The 13,811-nt window shown below is 41.8% G+C and overlaps 1 protein-coding gene across 1 annotated transcript; it reads right to left on the reverse strand.

The window, feature by feature from the left end:
• Positions 1-699: 699 nt before the first annotated feature.
• On the reverse strand, positions 700-11,779 carry wdr77 (WD repeat domain 77). The gene is made up of 10 exons (XM_083972404.1): positions 11,500-11,779; positions 8,847-9,032; positions 7,984-8,125; positions 6,934-6,983; positions 6,182-6,252; positions 4,887-4,944; positions 4,724-4,795; positions 4,138-4,246; positions 2,234-2,302; positions 700-1,006 (listed from the first exon to the last, which is right to left on the reverse strand). Exons 1-10 carry the CDS (start codon positions 11,606-11,608, stop codon positions 850-852), a joined length of 1,023 nt encoding a protein of 340 aa, XP_083828530.1. The 5' UTR covers positions 11,609-11,779; the 3' UTR covers positions 700-849.
• Positions 11,780-13,811: the final 2,032 nt, after the last annotated feature.

Raw genomic sequence — 13,811 nt, forward strand, 5'->3', positions numbered from 1 at the left:
CTCGTAGGTATAAATATAAATAGGTACAAACTCTCATTCTCCCACTGCTTCATGTCCTCAACTTTTATACTAGAAGGTTTTAGTTGTGTTGTAGTTGTGTTGGCTACTGTGGCTCTGGACTAAGTCACTTTAAGCAGACATGGAGTCATAACAGTCCATGGTGCAATGTACTATTATCATTATTAAAGGGACAGTTCAACATTTAGTCAGATCCTCCTCTCACCATAACCCCTATAGTCACAGCAGTAGGTTCATCACCTTCAGTTATCGGTGCATGTTGTTTTGAGATGGGCGGAGCAGAGACAAAGGCTACACATTTCCCTCTACAACAACTCTGTGTGGTAACGTTGTGTTATTATCTCATAGCGTGGTGAATGTGCAGCTCACAACTTGTCCACCAGAGCGTTGTGGAGTTGTTGGATTGTGTATTTGATGAGTTAGATGAGGGAAACCAAGAAATCCCATAATGAGCCTCCGTAGCGTAGCTCTGAGCAGCTCACGGCTCTGCTCCACCGTTCTAGAAACAGCTTGCACCGACAATTAAAGGTAACGAACCTACTGCTATGACTATAGGGATTATGGCAATGGACCAGTTTTACTAAATGTTGGACTGTCCCTTTAAGGAGAGTGTGTGTTTTATGTGTGTTATATGTTGTGTTGTGCAGCTGGACAACAGAATAAAGTCAGAAGCTGCTTCGTCCCGACAGTGAGTTCCTTTAATGTAAAACCATGAGACACCGACGGATCAACCAAACCAGTTTACAGAGACAAAGACACACAACGCCCCGAGACTGTGACCCACAACCACCAAACACACACACAGACACACACGTCCTCTCTGTGCTCGGTCTAAGAGGCGGCGCCGGCAGCAGCAGCAGCAGCAGCAGCAGCGTCCACGGTGTGATGCAGCACCATGTGATCCCAGCCCACCGTGGTCAGAGTGTTGGAGCCGCCGTGGAGCCACGACACCGACGACACAAAGTCCTGGTGCCTCCGGTCCCGCAGCCTGCAGCAGGGGAGCAAGGGGTTAAAGGTTAAAGGGTTAAAGGTCAGAGGTCAGAGGTCATACACTGTAAAAACTCTACATCTTAACAAGAATATTTGTCTTATTTCTTGTCAAAATGTCTCATTTCTAGTCAAAACTAATCTCTTTCCACTTAAAATAAGACTCATCACCTAAAAATGAACTTGTTTTTAGATCATTTTCACTTGTTTCAAACTAATTTTCACTTGAAATAAGTAGAAAAATCTGCCAGTGAAAACAAGTTTTTTGTGTTTGTAATAAGAAAGAAAAACTTGCTCCACTATCAGATTTTTCTACTTATTTCAAGTGAAAATCTGATTGAAAGAAGTAAAAAAAAAAGTTAAAACAAGCTACTTTTTATGGGATGAGTCTTATTTTAGGTAGAATTAGATTTGTTTTGAAATTAGAAATGACATTTTGACTAGAAATAAGACAAATATTCTTGGTAAGATTTAGAGTTTTTGCAGTGTGTCCGTTTGACTTCACCACTTCTTTATACTGTAGCTACACTGCAAAAACTCAAAATCTTTCCAATAATATTATTTGTCTCATTTCTAGTCAAAACTAATCTCTTTCCACTTAAAATAAGACTCATCACATAAAAATTAACTTGTTTTTAGATCATTTTCACTTGTTTCAAACTAATTTTCACTTGAAATAATTAAACAAAGAAGAGTTCCCACACACATAGCCAACTTGCAGAATTTCGGTACTAGACCTTTTTCAAGCAAAACAAAATGTTGCTTGAAAAAGGTCTAGTACCAAAACGTCGCAATAAACGCTGCAAGTTGGCTATGTGCGCGGGAACTCTTCTTTGTTTACTTTGGACTTAATTGTCACCCTCCGATGCTCCTGCCAAGAAAACAGATGTGCAAAGATTTTTGCTTTCACTTGAAATAAGTAGAAAAATCTTAAAAAAAACAAAAAAAATTTGTGCTTGTAAGAAAAAAGAAGAAAGAAAAACTTGCTCCACTATCAGATTTTTCTACTGAGAACAGGCTTGAAAGAAGTAAAAAGTGTCTAAAAACAAGCTGCTTTTAATGTATGTATATGTATAAATGTAGTTATTTTAGGTTTAATGAGATTAGTTTTGACTAGAAATAAGACAAATGTTCTTGGTAAGGTATTTTGTGTTTTTGCAGTGCAGAGCTTCATTAAACAGGAGGTGGATGATGGTATGTTGTATGTTGTGTATGTGCAGAGACTCACACTTCACGCAGCTCAGCGTCCATCACGGAGACGGAGCAGTCGTCGCTGACGGTGGCCAGCAGGGGGGTGCTGGGGGAGAGACAGGGTTACCATGGTTACAGGATGCTCAGGAGGAGGAGACAGGGTTACCATGGTTACAGGATGCTCAGGAGGAGGAGACAGGTTACCATGGTTACAGGATGCTCAGGAGGAGGAGGAGCTCAGACTCCACGAGACAACCACAGGAAACGACCCGTCAAGTTCATCAGTGAAGTTAATTCATTTTCTGAATGGTTCAAGATAAATAACTTATCATTAAATATATATAGGCTATATTTTATTTATATCTACAGGCAAAAATAACAAATATTGTAACTCCAGTGCTCAGATCTCCATGGGGATAATGACGTGACTCAGGTTTTAATCAGTGAGAGACCGTCAGTAGCAAAGTAATGAAATATAAAATAAACATATTCTGAAAGTGAAGAGTGAATCTAGGAGAGTTCCTGATTGAGCCATAAAACACAATAATGATAATAATTAAAATAATAATTATTGTTGCTCAAACATCACAAGGCCGACTGGTTTCTGTTATTAAAGTGGTTTAATGAGCCAGGTTAAACTTTACCTCTGTTATTCTGTTTATTTCTTATTTTACTGTTTTTGTTCTTTTCTTTTTCCACCAGTTATTATCAACGTTTTCCTTTTCCTGTTGGACTTCACTACAAAATACTACACTCATCCAGTGGGATTACTCTAATGTCTAAAGATCAATATGTGTAATGGGATGTTAATTGACCCTTTGTCAAGGCCCCGCCCCCCACGGTTACTGTTGCTAGGTTGGACAAACAATGGTCACGGAAGGGTTAACTCCCATTGGAAACCATTGAAAATTAGGCCGATTTAAATTGCTTGTAAGGAAAATTTGAATTAACTTTTACATCAGAAAAATGGTGTCCATGATAGAGGACAGACGTGGCTCAATAGCGGTTGAACGGCATTACCTAACTTTTCCGAAAAATGGGGGAAAATCATTGTTTTGGTCACTCACTTGCTAGTAGCTAACGGCGCTAGCTAACGTTAGCTACAAGCTAACGCTTAATCTCCGCCGATCTCCCGTTTCTCCTCGTAAAACTTCACAAAGTTCAAAAGACATTAGTAGCAGTAATGTTACGTTTGTTAGATAACTTTGAAGGTATTACATCTTCTCTGCTGAAAATGAATGAGCTTAGCACTTCAGTAATACAGCCAGGGAAAACAGGCTCACTTCTCATGAGGACTGCACAACAACAACAAACAAAACTTTGCAGTTAACCCCTGACCTATCCTAGAGCTCCCCCTATTGGACCACCCCCAAACCCTATTATTAAGCTCAACTAACAGAAGGTTAAAGTAATATTATATACAGTACATAGGTTTATTGATGTCTTGGGTTTGGGGAATGGGATAAAAATGACTCCAATACGTTCCAGATATTGTGAGTTGCTATTGCAGGAACCCCAGGCACATTTTAACCATATTGAAAAATTATAAAGTCGTTTTTGCCCAAAAGTTGCTGTCTACCTATCTTGTTTCATAGGGTTTCATTCCAGGGTTGTCCAACCTTAGAATGTTGCGCAACACGTGACATGGGGAGAAGCGCTCTGATTGGTGGAACAGCAGACCAATCAGAAGGCCAACAAAGGGTCAATTCTGAAGTATAAATAATAAAACTTTATCACTGTGACTTTGTTTCCACGTGTCACAGTTTGATTAATGGAGGAAAGTCTGAGACACTTGGTTGTATAGTTGAATGTGTTAACAGATGAACATGTAGCAGCTTTAAAGCTGGATTCACATGTTCCTGTTACTTCTCCCAGTAGAGTCTCAGTCTGACCTGTGAGGAGTTTCAGTAACATCTCAGTGAGGTTAGGGTTAAGTCTGACCTGTGAGAGGAGAAGGCCAGGCCGTTGACTCTGCGGCTGTGAACCGGTTCCATCCGGGCTGGTTCTGTTCCCTGGAAGTCCTTCAGGGAGACTCGGCCCAGCTCGTCACCTAGGAGACGGGACAGGAGGACAGGATGAGGTCAGTTAGGGCAGAGGTAGACTGCCACTGGCCTTCCTCCTCCTCATAATAACAAAAAGCAACATCTCCCAGTCAGTTCCTGTGGTCCGACTGTAGCCGCACCGAGACCCAGCGCGTGCTCTGGCCGCGTGTAACGTCCCTGTCGGTGCCGACAGGGACGTTACACGATGCACTGAGGGCAAAGCGTCACGGTACCGGGAAAAAAAAGGTTGTTATGGGTTCTTGTGACGACCTCCAATCAGCAGCAGTGAGCGAGCGGCTGCGTTCAGCGGCAGCGAGCTGTGACGCTGCTGCACAGAAACATCTCTGTTGTTGATCGGGTCTGCACCTCCAACACTGTGTGTTATGGAGCGTTCTGCTGCCTGGACGGTTTTAAAGGAACATCCGGGCCACCGGGCCATTTATATATATATATAATATATACAATATATAATATATGGGACTCACCAACAGCCACGGTGCTCCTGTGGTGCGGGTGCCAGGCTGCAGTGGTGGGGGAGCAGCTGGAAACCCCCACATCTGGAAACATAGAACATATGTTACCATGACAACCACCACAACCACCACAACAACAACAACCACCACCACAACAACAGCAACAGCTGCTCACCGATCCTGGACGCTGGTTTGTTGGACTTCCTCCGGTCCCACAGCAGCACACGGCCGTCCTGCAACAACAGGACAGTCATACACTGTCTCTTTACAGTGAACTGTCCCTTTAAAGGACAGTGATGCACAGTCTCTCTGCTCAGAGTCTCTTTACAGTGAACTGTCCCTTTAAACTCAAGACTAATCCAACCTGGGGATCTGCCTGGTTTCTAATATTTTAGATCTAAACCAGCGGTGATCAATAAGTGGATCACTACGGTCGAGTTGTAGATCAACATGTTCTGGTTTTTCTCCTCTGGACTCGAGTCGATCGTCTTCAATCGTCTTGTACCGATCGACGACCAGTGATTGAGACAATGATCTGCAATAACTGTTTTCTTGTTGTAATAAGACACATGTAGACTAGAGGCAGCTGCTGCATCCAGATGTGCAGCAGCTGCTGAGTCACAGCAGAGAGGAGCTGCTGCATCCAGATGTGCAGTGTTCCACATCTGGATGCAGCTGCTGCTCCTCTCTGCTGTGACTCAGCTGCTGCATCCAGCTGTAGAGCAATGCTGCACATCTGGATGCGGTGCTGCACCTCTCTGCTGCAGCTGTGCAGCTGCTCCACATCCAGCTGCAGCTGCTGCTCTCTGCTGTGCAGCGTTGCACATCTGGATGCAGCAGCTGCTCCTCTCTGCTGTGTCTCTGCTGTGACTCAGCTGTTGCTGCTCAGCTGGTGGTCAGATCTTCACATGTTGAACAGTTTGAATGTGTAGATGTTATTTTCACCGTCTCCTGTCCTGCAGTAGTTGTGTCTGTCCCTGCATCGCCATAGCAACGTAGACTGTTTAGGCTGTGTACATCCCATAAAACCACTATTTATTTATTTCACATGTTGGTAAACGGAGCAGTGATACAAAGTCTCACTCAGAGTGTTTACAGGTCTGAAGCTCCTGTTGGTTTCATCAGAGAGAAACTTCACTTTACTGTTTTTTACTCAGTTTCAGACCTGTAAACACTCTGAGTGAGACTTTGTATTACAGCTCCATTTACAAACATGTGAAATAAATAAATAGTGGTTTTATGGGATGTAAACAGCCTAAACAGTCTACGTTGCTGTGGCGATGCACGGGACACGAGACAGTAAAAAGAAAACCTAAACATTCGTTCTGTTGGAGCTGCAATGTTAGAAACTAGAGCCCAGGTTGGATTAGAGTGGAACTGCCCTTTAATAACAGGATTCACTGTAAAACCAGGTTGGGTTAGAGTGGAACTGCCCTTTAATGATCTGTATTAATGTGTATTGGTTCTTACTTGACCACAGGAGATGAAGAGAGACTCGTCTGAGGGGCTGCAGGCCACGCAGCGCACCGGCTCAGTGTGGGCTGAGAGGAAACACACACACACACACACACCGTTACCATGGTGATGACGTCACCGCAACACGTCACAGCAACACACAACCAACAGGACCCTCTGTAAACTTCAGCTTCATCAGGTTAAAGCAACAACAACCTGTCAACTGGTTCATGTTGATGTTCATTTAAAGGGATAGTTCAACATTTAGTCAAATTGTCCCATCACCATAACCCCTATAGTCATAGCAGTAGGTTCGTTACCTTTAATTGTCGGTGCAAGCTGTTTTTAGAACGGCGGAGCAGAGCCGTGAGCTGCTCAGAGCTACACTACAGAGGCTCATTATGGGATTTCTTGGTTTCCCTCATCATCAAACTCATCAAATACACAATCCAACAACTCCACAACGCTCTGGTGGACAAGTTGTGAGCTGCACATTCACCACGCTATGAGATAATAACACAACGTTACCACACAGAGTTGTTTTAGAGGGAAATACAGAGACTGTTGATGAAAAACTGTCCCTGAAGGCAACGTGCATCAGAGGTTTTACATGATTTTTCCTCTAAAACAACTCTGTTAAAGGTAACGAACCTACTGCTACGACTATAGGGATTATGGGCAATGGGCCAATTTGACTAAATGTTGAACTATCCCTTTAAAGTCTGATGATAATAATGTGATATAAACATGCAGCAGGTTTCTCTCACCGCTGTAGGTGGTGACGACCGTTTCCTGACTCAGATCCCAGACTTTGATCCTGTTCAGACAGAGAAGAGACACAACAACCAGGTTACACAACAACGACACAACTCAGAGTCCAGCAGAGGAAGAAGCTCCCGCCCTGGACCAATGGGAACGTAGTCTAATAACTGACCAATGGGAACGTAGAATAATAACTGACCAATGGGAACGTAGTCTAATAACTGACATTAGGAACAGTATGGAGCGTATAACTTCATGTTGAGGTCACTGAAGGAAAAGAGGAAAGACACATGTAGCTGATGCAGCAGCTGAACTGGAGGAACGAGTCTCATCCTGTCACCAGTGATTTATATGTGGAGCATTTAAAGGGGAATTTCCAGTTTTTTACAATCTGGACCTTATTTCTAGCATAAAATCTGATCATTTACGGCTCATTCTGATAATAATCATTCTGCTTCGGCATTCGGGTCCATTTTTATCTCAACTAGCCGGAGCTTTAGTGAGTCCAGGTTGAGGAGAGGAAGCCTGTGGAAGCTGAACTTCATCCAGCTGCTCATTTTGTTCTGACAAGTCAGAAACACGCAGAAACCAACCGTAGCATTAGCGGTAGCAACAAGCTCAGAGATGACATCATCCAGGTCAGAGGTCAGTAGGTCAACCTACAGACCCCGGATGTTGATAACAGCTAACCCCGGACTCAGAGGGGAATAGCACTAGCCTATCAGAACTAAATATTGGTGAAATGAAGGAGTTTCTCTGCAGATAATGTGTTATTTAGAGGCTGCATTCTGCTGCCCTGTAGACTCCATTATACGGATATACGCGCCTCTCGGCTGGAGCTCATTTCATCACAACCACTTGGAATGACACCAAAGTTATCTGGGGGAGGAAATGATCGGATTTTATGATAGAAATAATGTCCTGAATGTAAAAAAAACGGGCAATTCCCCTTTAATGTGACTGAATGTTTGTATACGACCTGAAACAGTGTTTCCTTCAGCTGTAGATGTGTGTAGATGTGTGTGTAGATGTGTGTAGATGTGTGTGAGTCTGACCTGCAGTCAATGCTGCCGGTGACGGCGGCGTTGCCCCCGACTACGGGGCTGACTGTGGTGACGATGTCATCGTGCTCGGTCCTGGTGAAGCTGTTGACCAGCAGCCGCTCGTCCTCGGCCAGTTCCCACAGCTCCAAGGCCCCTGCGCGCGCACACACACACACACACACACACACACACACACACACACACACACACACACACACAGCGATCAGGGTTCAGACCGGCCCCTTGCTGCAGCTGCACTCTAACCAGCGGTGTAGTCTAATGTGTTGTAGTGGGTTAACTGCTTTTTAGGTGGTAAACTGTCTCCAAAAAAGTTGAAACATTTCTAGAAAGAAGGGGTAAAATTTCTCACAACAAAATAAACAAAAAAGTTTAAAAAATTTTAGTAAAAAAAAGTGTTAAAATTCAGCAATTTCTTTTTTGAAAAATCCGGTAAAATTTCTCAGAAAAAGTGGTAAAATTTCTAAAAAAAAAAAAAAAAAAACAGTTTGAGAAATCATACTAACATTTTTTTAAGAAATTCTAGGAAAAGTGGTAAAATTTCCCTAAAAGTAAAAACAGTAGCCTACTATATAGTAAATAGTAAAATGTTTGTTTTTTTTTAATTGAGAAGAAACGGGTGAAATTACTGGTGGTAAAATTTTTCAAAAAATTATAGAAAAAAGTGGTAAAATTTCTCAAAAAGGGGGGGGGGGGGGCAAACAACAATACAAATTTTTTTTTTTAATTTAAAAATTAAAAAAATTGTAAAAAGTAGAACAGAAAAATTGAGAAGAAACTGGAAAAATTCTGGGAAAAGTAGTAAAATGTCCAGAAGAAGTTGTGTGTGTGTGTGTGTGTGTGTGTGTGTGTCTGACCTGAGTCCGACGCCACGACGACGCTCTTCTCCGACGCCCACTTGGCCTCAGAGACGCCGGCCTCGGTCTGAACTCCGGCTCGGCAGAACCCCTCGTTAGGGGCCTGGTCCGGGTCCGAGTAGATCCACACTGATCCCTGCCAGCTGCGTCCGGAGAGACTGGAGGCAGCCAGGAGCAGCACGCCATCTAATATATACATAAATATATAGATAAATATATATGTAAATATATATAAATATAACTATAAATATAATATATAACTATAAAGACAGGCTGGAGGCAGCCAGGAGGAGAACGCCATCTAGAAATATATAAATATAAAGACAGGCTGAGGCTGTAGATCCACACTGACCCCTGCCAGCTGCGTCCAGACAGGCTGGAGGCGGCCAGGAGCAGTACGCCATCTAATATAGAAATATATGTAAATATATATGTAAAAATATATATAAATATATAGATAAATATATATAACTATAATATATAAAGATAAAGACAGGCTGGAGGCAGCCAGGAGCATCACGCCATCTAATATATAGATAAATATATAGAAATATATATGTAAATATATACATAAATATATAGAAATATATATGTAAATATATAAAGATAAAGACAGGCTAGAGGCAGTAGATCCAGACTGATCCCTGCCAGCTGCGTCCAGAGAGACTGGAGGCAGCCAGCAGCAGCACACCGTCTACAGAGATACGTTTAGATATATTAATATAAATATATAAATAAAGACATAAGCACGAGGACAGAAACAACCAGGTGGTAACAAACAGACAGTGAAGCAGCAGAGTGATGAGATGATGATGATACTGATCTCACCGCTCTAACGTTTACATCCCCCAGCAGAAACTGTGAAATACCGGCTACATCCCAGAAAATATAACGGATATACAACTAAACTGTTTTTATTCAGAGTTAGGGGCTGAGTGAAGACTTTTATTATCACACAACTGTTTTTATTCAGAGTTAGGGGCTGAGTGAAGACTTTTATTATCACACAACTGTTTTTATTCAGAGTTAGGGGCTGAGTGAAGACGTTTATTATCACACAACTGTTTTTATTCAGAGTTAGGGGCTGAGTGAAGACTTTTATTATCACACAACTGTTTTTATTCAGAGTTAGAGGCTGAGTGAAGACTTTTATTATCACACAACTGTTTTTATTCAGAGTTAGGGGCTGAGTGAAGACGTTTATTATCACACAACTGGGTTTCATCTCTTTGAATCCTAATGAGAATGTAATTAGTGTCTGTGTATAAAGAGTCAATCAATACTCTAAATGTCTTCTGTGTTTAATGGAACTGATCAATTTAAAGTTTTTAGTGGCTTTTTTAGGATTAGTTTGGTTTTCTGGTTGAAACTGGACTGGAAGAAACTGACTTGAAGATCTGAGAGGTTCTTGATGCAGTAGCTATTTCACTGATGCAGCATGAAGTGTCTGAAAACTAGTTTCCACCACTGTTGTTTCACCTGATCAAATGTAAATCAATTAAGAATGATTTTTCCAGATTATTTCTGGATGTTGTGTTGATTTTCTGTCTCTGTCAGAATAAACTAAGTTAACCATACACACTACAGACTGTCCTTTTCTTTGTGAGGGAGCAAACTAACACAACCAGCAGGGGGTCAAATACTGATTCCCCCACTGAATATATAGCCTACTACATATAGCTACACATACAGCCTACATCAGTGGTTCCTGGTGGGTCGGGACCCAGAAGTGGGTCTAGACCCGTTCTGGATGGGTCGCAGACAGCTGGTCAAAAAAGTAAATAATATTTAATGCACATCTGATGTTGGACATGTCTTTTATTTTGAAAAATAACTTATATTGAAAGGCACGAGACACGTGAACACATGCAGTTGTAATGCTCCTCCTCACTTTCTTATTATTTGCTCCATTTGCTCTGAATGCAAAGATATCAGTTTCTTATTAATGTGGCCTGATGCAGTGAATCTGGTTTTGTTTTGTGGGTCTTTATTTTGTGCAGTTTGATATTTATCCACTTTAGTGAACATGCTCAGAATGCAGAGATGCATTAGAAGTCAAATATATCGTTTTGTTGGTCTCCATTTTGTGCAGTTTGATATTTTTTTATTCACTTCCGTACATGCAGTTGTCATGGTAACTCCTCAGTTTCATTCATGTGCTCTGAAATGCACTTTGCTCAATAAAGAGAAAAATGAGTTTTTAAAGGCTTAAAAAAAAATAATCTTGGTTTGAATTCTATAAAAGTGGGTTGTGACTTAATGACCATGAGACAATGTGGAGCCCAGAGTGAGACTAGTGGAGAACCGCTGGTCTACATAACAGGCTCCGTATGCACATGCAACCAGCTGCTAAACCTGGTATCTTCTCCTCTGACCAGCAGCCAGAGATGATTAGACCTACTGAACATGTTGACTGTCTGCTACCTGAGCACGTGCAGCAGCTGATCTCACCTGAGCGGTAACTGAGCCTAGTGAGTTGAACATGTTTATATCATCTCACCTGTCCGGTACTGAGCAGAGCTGAGGTGTCTCTGTCTCCATGCAGCATGCAGCATGCAGCATGCAGCATGCAGCAGACACACACACACACACACACACACACACACACACACACACACACACACACACACACACACACACAGCTAGGTCTTACCTCCGCGGTAGCTGGCAGAGCTGAGGTGTCTCTCCATGCAGGCCGGGGCGTTAGGAGGAATGTTCCAGCGCTTCTCTTTCACCATGGTGGTGTCCACGGAGCTCTTCATCCACAACCACCGAGCTGAACCGAACCGAACCGGACTGATCCTCCTCTGGTCTGCAGACTGGTTACCTAGCAACCTGGTAACCTGGCGACCGTTACCTGGCAACTAACTCTCACCTGTGGTCTCTGTTCCCGCTGAAACAGGTAACACTTGCTGTGTGTTTGTGTGTGTGATGTTACTGACGATGATGAATGAACCAAACACATGAACACATGGACCGACACACACACACTTCCGGTTCCGGGTCTCCCTCTCTGCAGCAGCAGCAGCAGCAGCAGCAGCAGCAGCAGCAGCAGCGCCCCCTGCTGGACGGAGGAGGCAGCTACACACTACACACACTGCTACACACTGTAACACAGCTCACTATAAATACAATACAATAAACAGAGTAAAAATAAAATAAAAAATACAATGAAATAAAACAATAAATGAATTAACAAAGAAAGAAAGAAAATGAAATCCTTTCTCTCCACCGTGTTGTACTGAGATAGGCCTAAATACTGGACAGTCACTCTGCACTACAACATTTAGCACAATAACTTATTTAGTAGTATTTTGTATATATCTTTATTCTATTCTTTTATATAGTAGACTATATAGCCTAGTATTCACCCTGTATAGTAAATAGAAGGCAGATAACGACACAAATATAAGAAACAGCATAGATCATCTACACATCATCTAATCAGCAAACGGCTCTCTAACCTTTACTCTGCAAGAATATACATATCCTAATAAAACATACATCATAAGGAGCCCAATAACAACTCTTCATTAAGTTTTCATCAGGTCTGTTCACTTCAACACTTTCCATCTGAAGCTGCAGCTCCAGTTTGATGCTCATGTGTTTCATGTGAACCGGTCTCTCCGGTCCGAGTCCCGATCCTCTTCTCTCCGGTCCGAGTCCCGATCCTCTTCCCTCCGGTCCGAGTCCCGATCCTCTTCTCTCCGGTCCGAGTCCCGATCCTCTTCACTCCGGTCCAGCCTGGTCCAGTCTGGTCCAGAACAGCTGGTCTGGCCCAACCAGGGCAATTTTACTTTGCACTAAAATCAACACTGCCAATTCTGTTGTATATACTTTTGTACATTACATTCTATTTTATTTGCTATTTTATTATGTATAGTTTGTTTTTTATAATCTTATTCTTTATATTCTTATATGTTGTTATCGTCACTGTGTGTCTGTGTAATGCTGCTGCTACACTGCAATTTTCCAGCTTGGGATCAATAAAGTCTATCTATCTATCTATCTATCTATCTATCTATTTGGTTGCAGTATAAAATACATAAAACAATAAATTCCAACACACATCACAGCCCTACAGCCCCTCCCCAGCATGTTTCTGGATATTTGGCTAAATCTCATGATATAGTCTATATGTTATATTATATATATAACATATAGACTATATGTTATATATATAATATAACATATAGTCTATATATCATGAGATTTATCTCCAATTAGACGGACCAGGTCAGGTCCAGGTTTTAATGTTCAGGTCCGTTTATAACTGTAGCAGCAGCAGCAGCAGCAGCAGCAGCAGCAGCAGCAGAGAGATGGGGCAGCTCCTGTATGGGGAGCGTAGCTCTGACTTAGCTCCTGTCCAGCTGAACAGCAGAGTGATTATGTCTGTGAAAAGTCGCAGTGCTGTTATACTGTATATCAGCACTATGGAACGTCTCGTTGTCCAATCAAATTGCTCGGTTGGGACCGGTCGGAACTAACTGTTGTATAAATTACATATATAACATGATATATAGATTATAGCCAGGTGTAACCAAGATGCTTAACAATCATGTTCATAAAAAATATTACTGAAATAAATATTACTGAAAATGTTAAAATATAATTTACATGATGTACATTTGGATCGGCACTATCACTCAGTGTGAAAAATGACCCTGATAAATATCACAGATCCAATACAAAAATACTTTCTGTTTCCCATAACTTTGTAGAAAAACTTAATGGAAACTTTTAAAAAGCAGTTGAGACATCTTGTCATGGAAAGCTCATTTATTGTACAGTATATTAGTATGTTTTTCCTCCACATCTGTACATACGTATTTTTCTTTTGTTTTATGTGATAGACATACATTCAATTCATTTTTTGAAGCAACGTTTCCTGTTCACCTTTGTAGCAGCACCCGTCTGTGAAGAGGGTGAGGTCTGGTGTTTGTAGTGGTTGTGCTTGTGAGTCTG

Source organism: Trachurus trachurus (assembly GCF_905171665.1).
Source record: "Trachurus trachurus genome assembly, chromosome: 5".
In the NCBI taxonomy this organism is placed as follows: domain Eukaryota; kingdom Metazoa; phylum Chordata; class Actinopteri; order Carangiformes; family Carangidae; genus Trachurus; species Trachurus trachurus.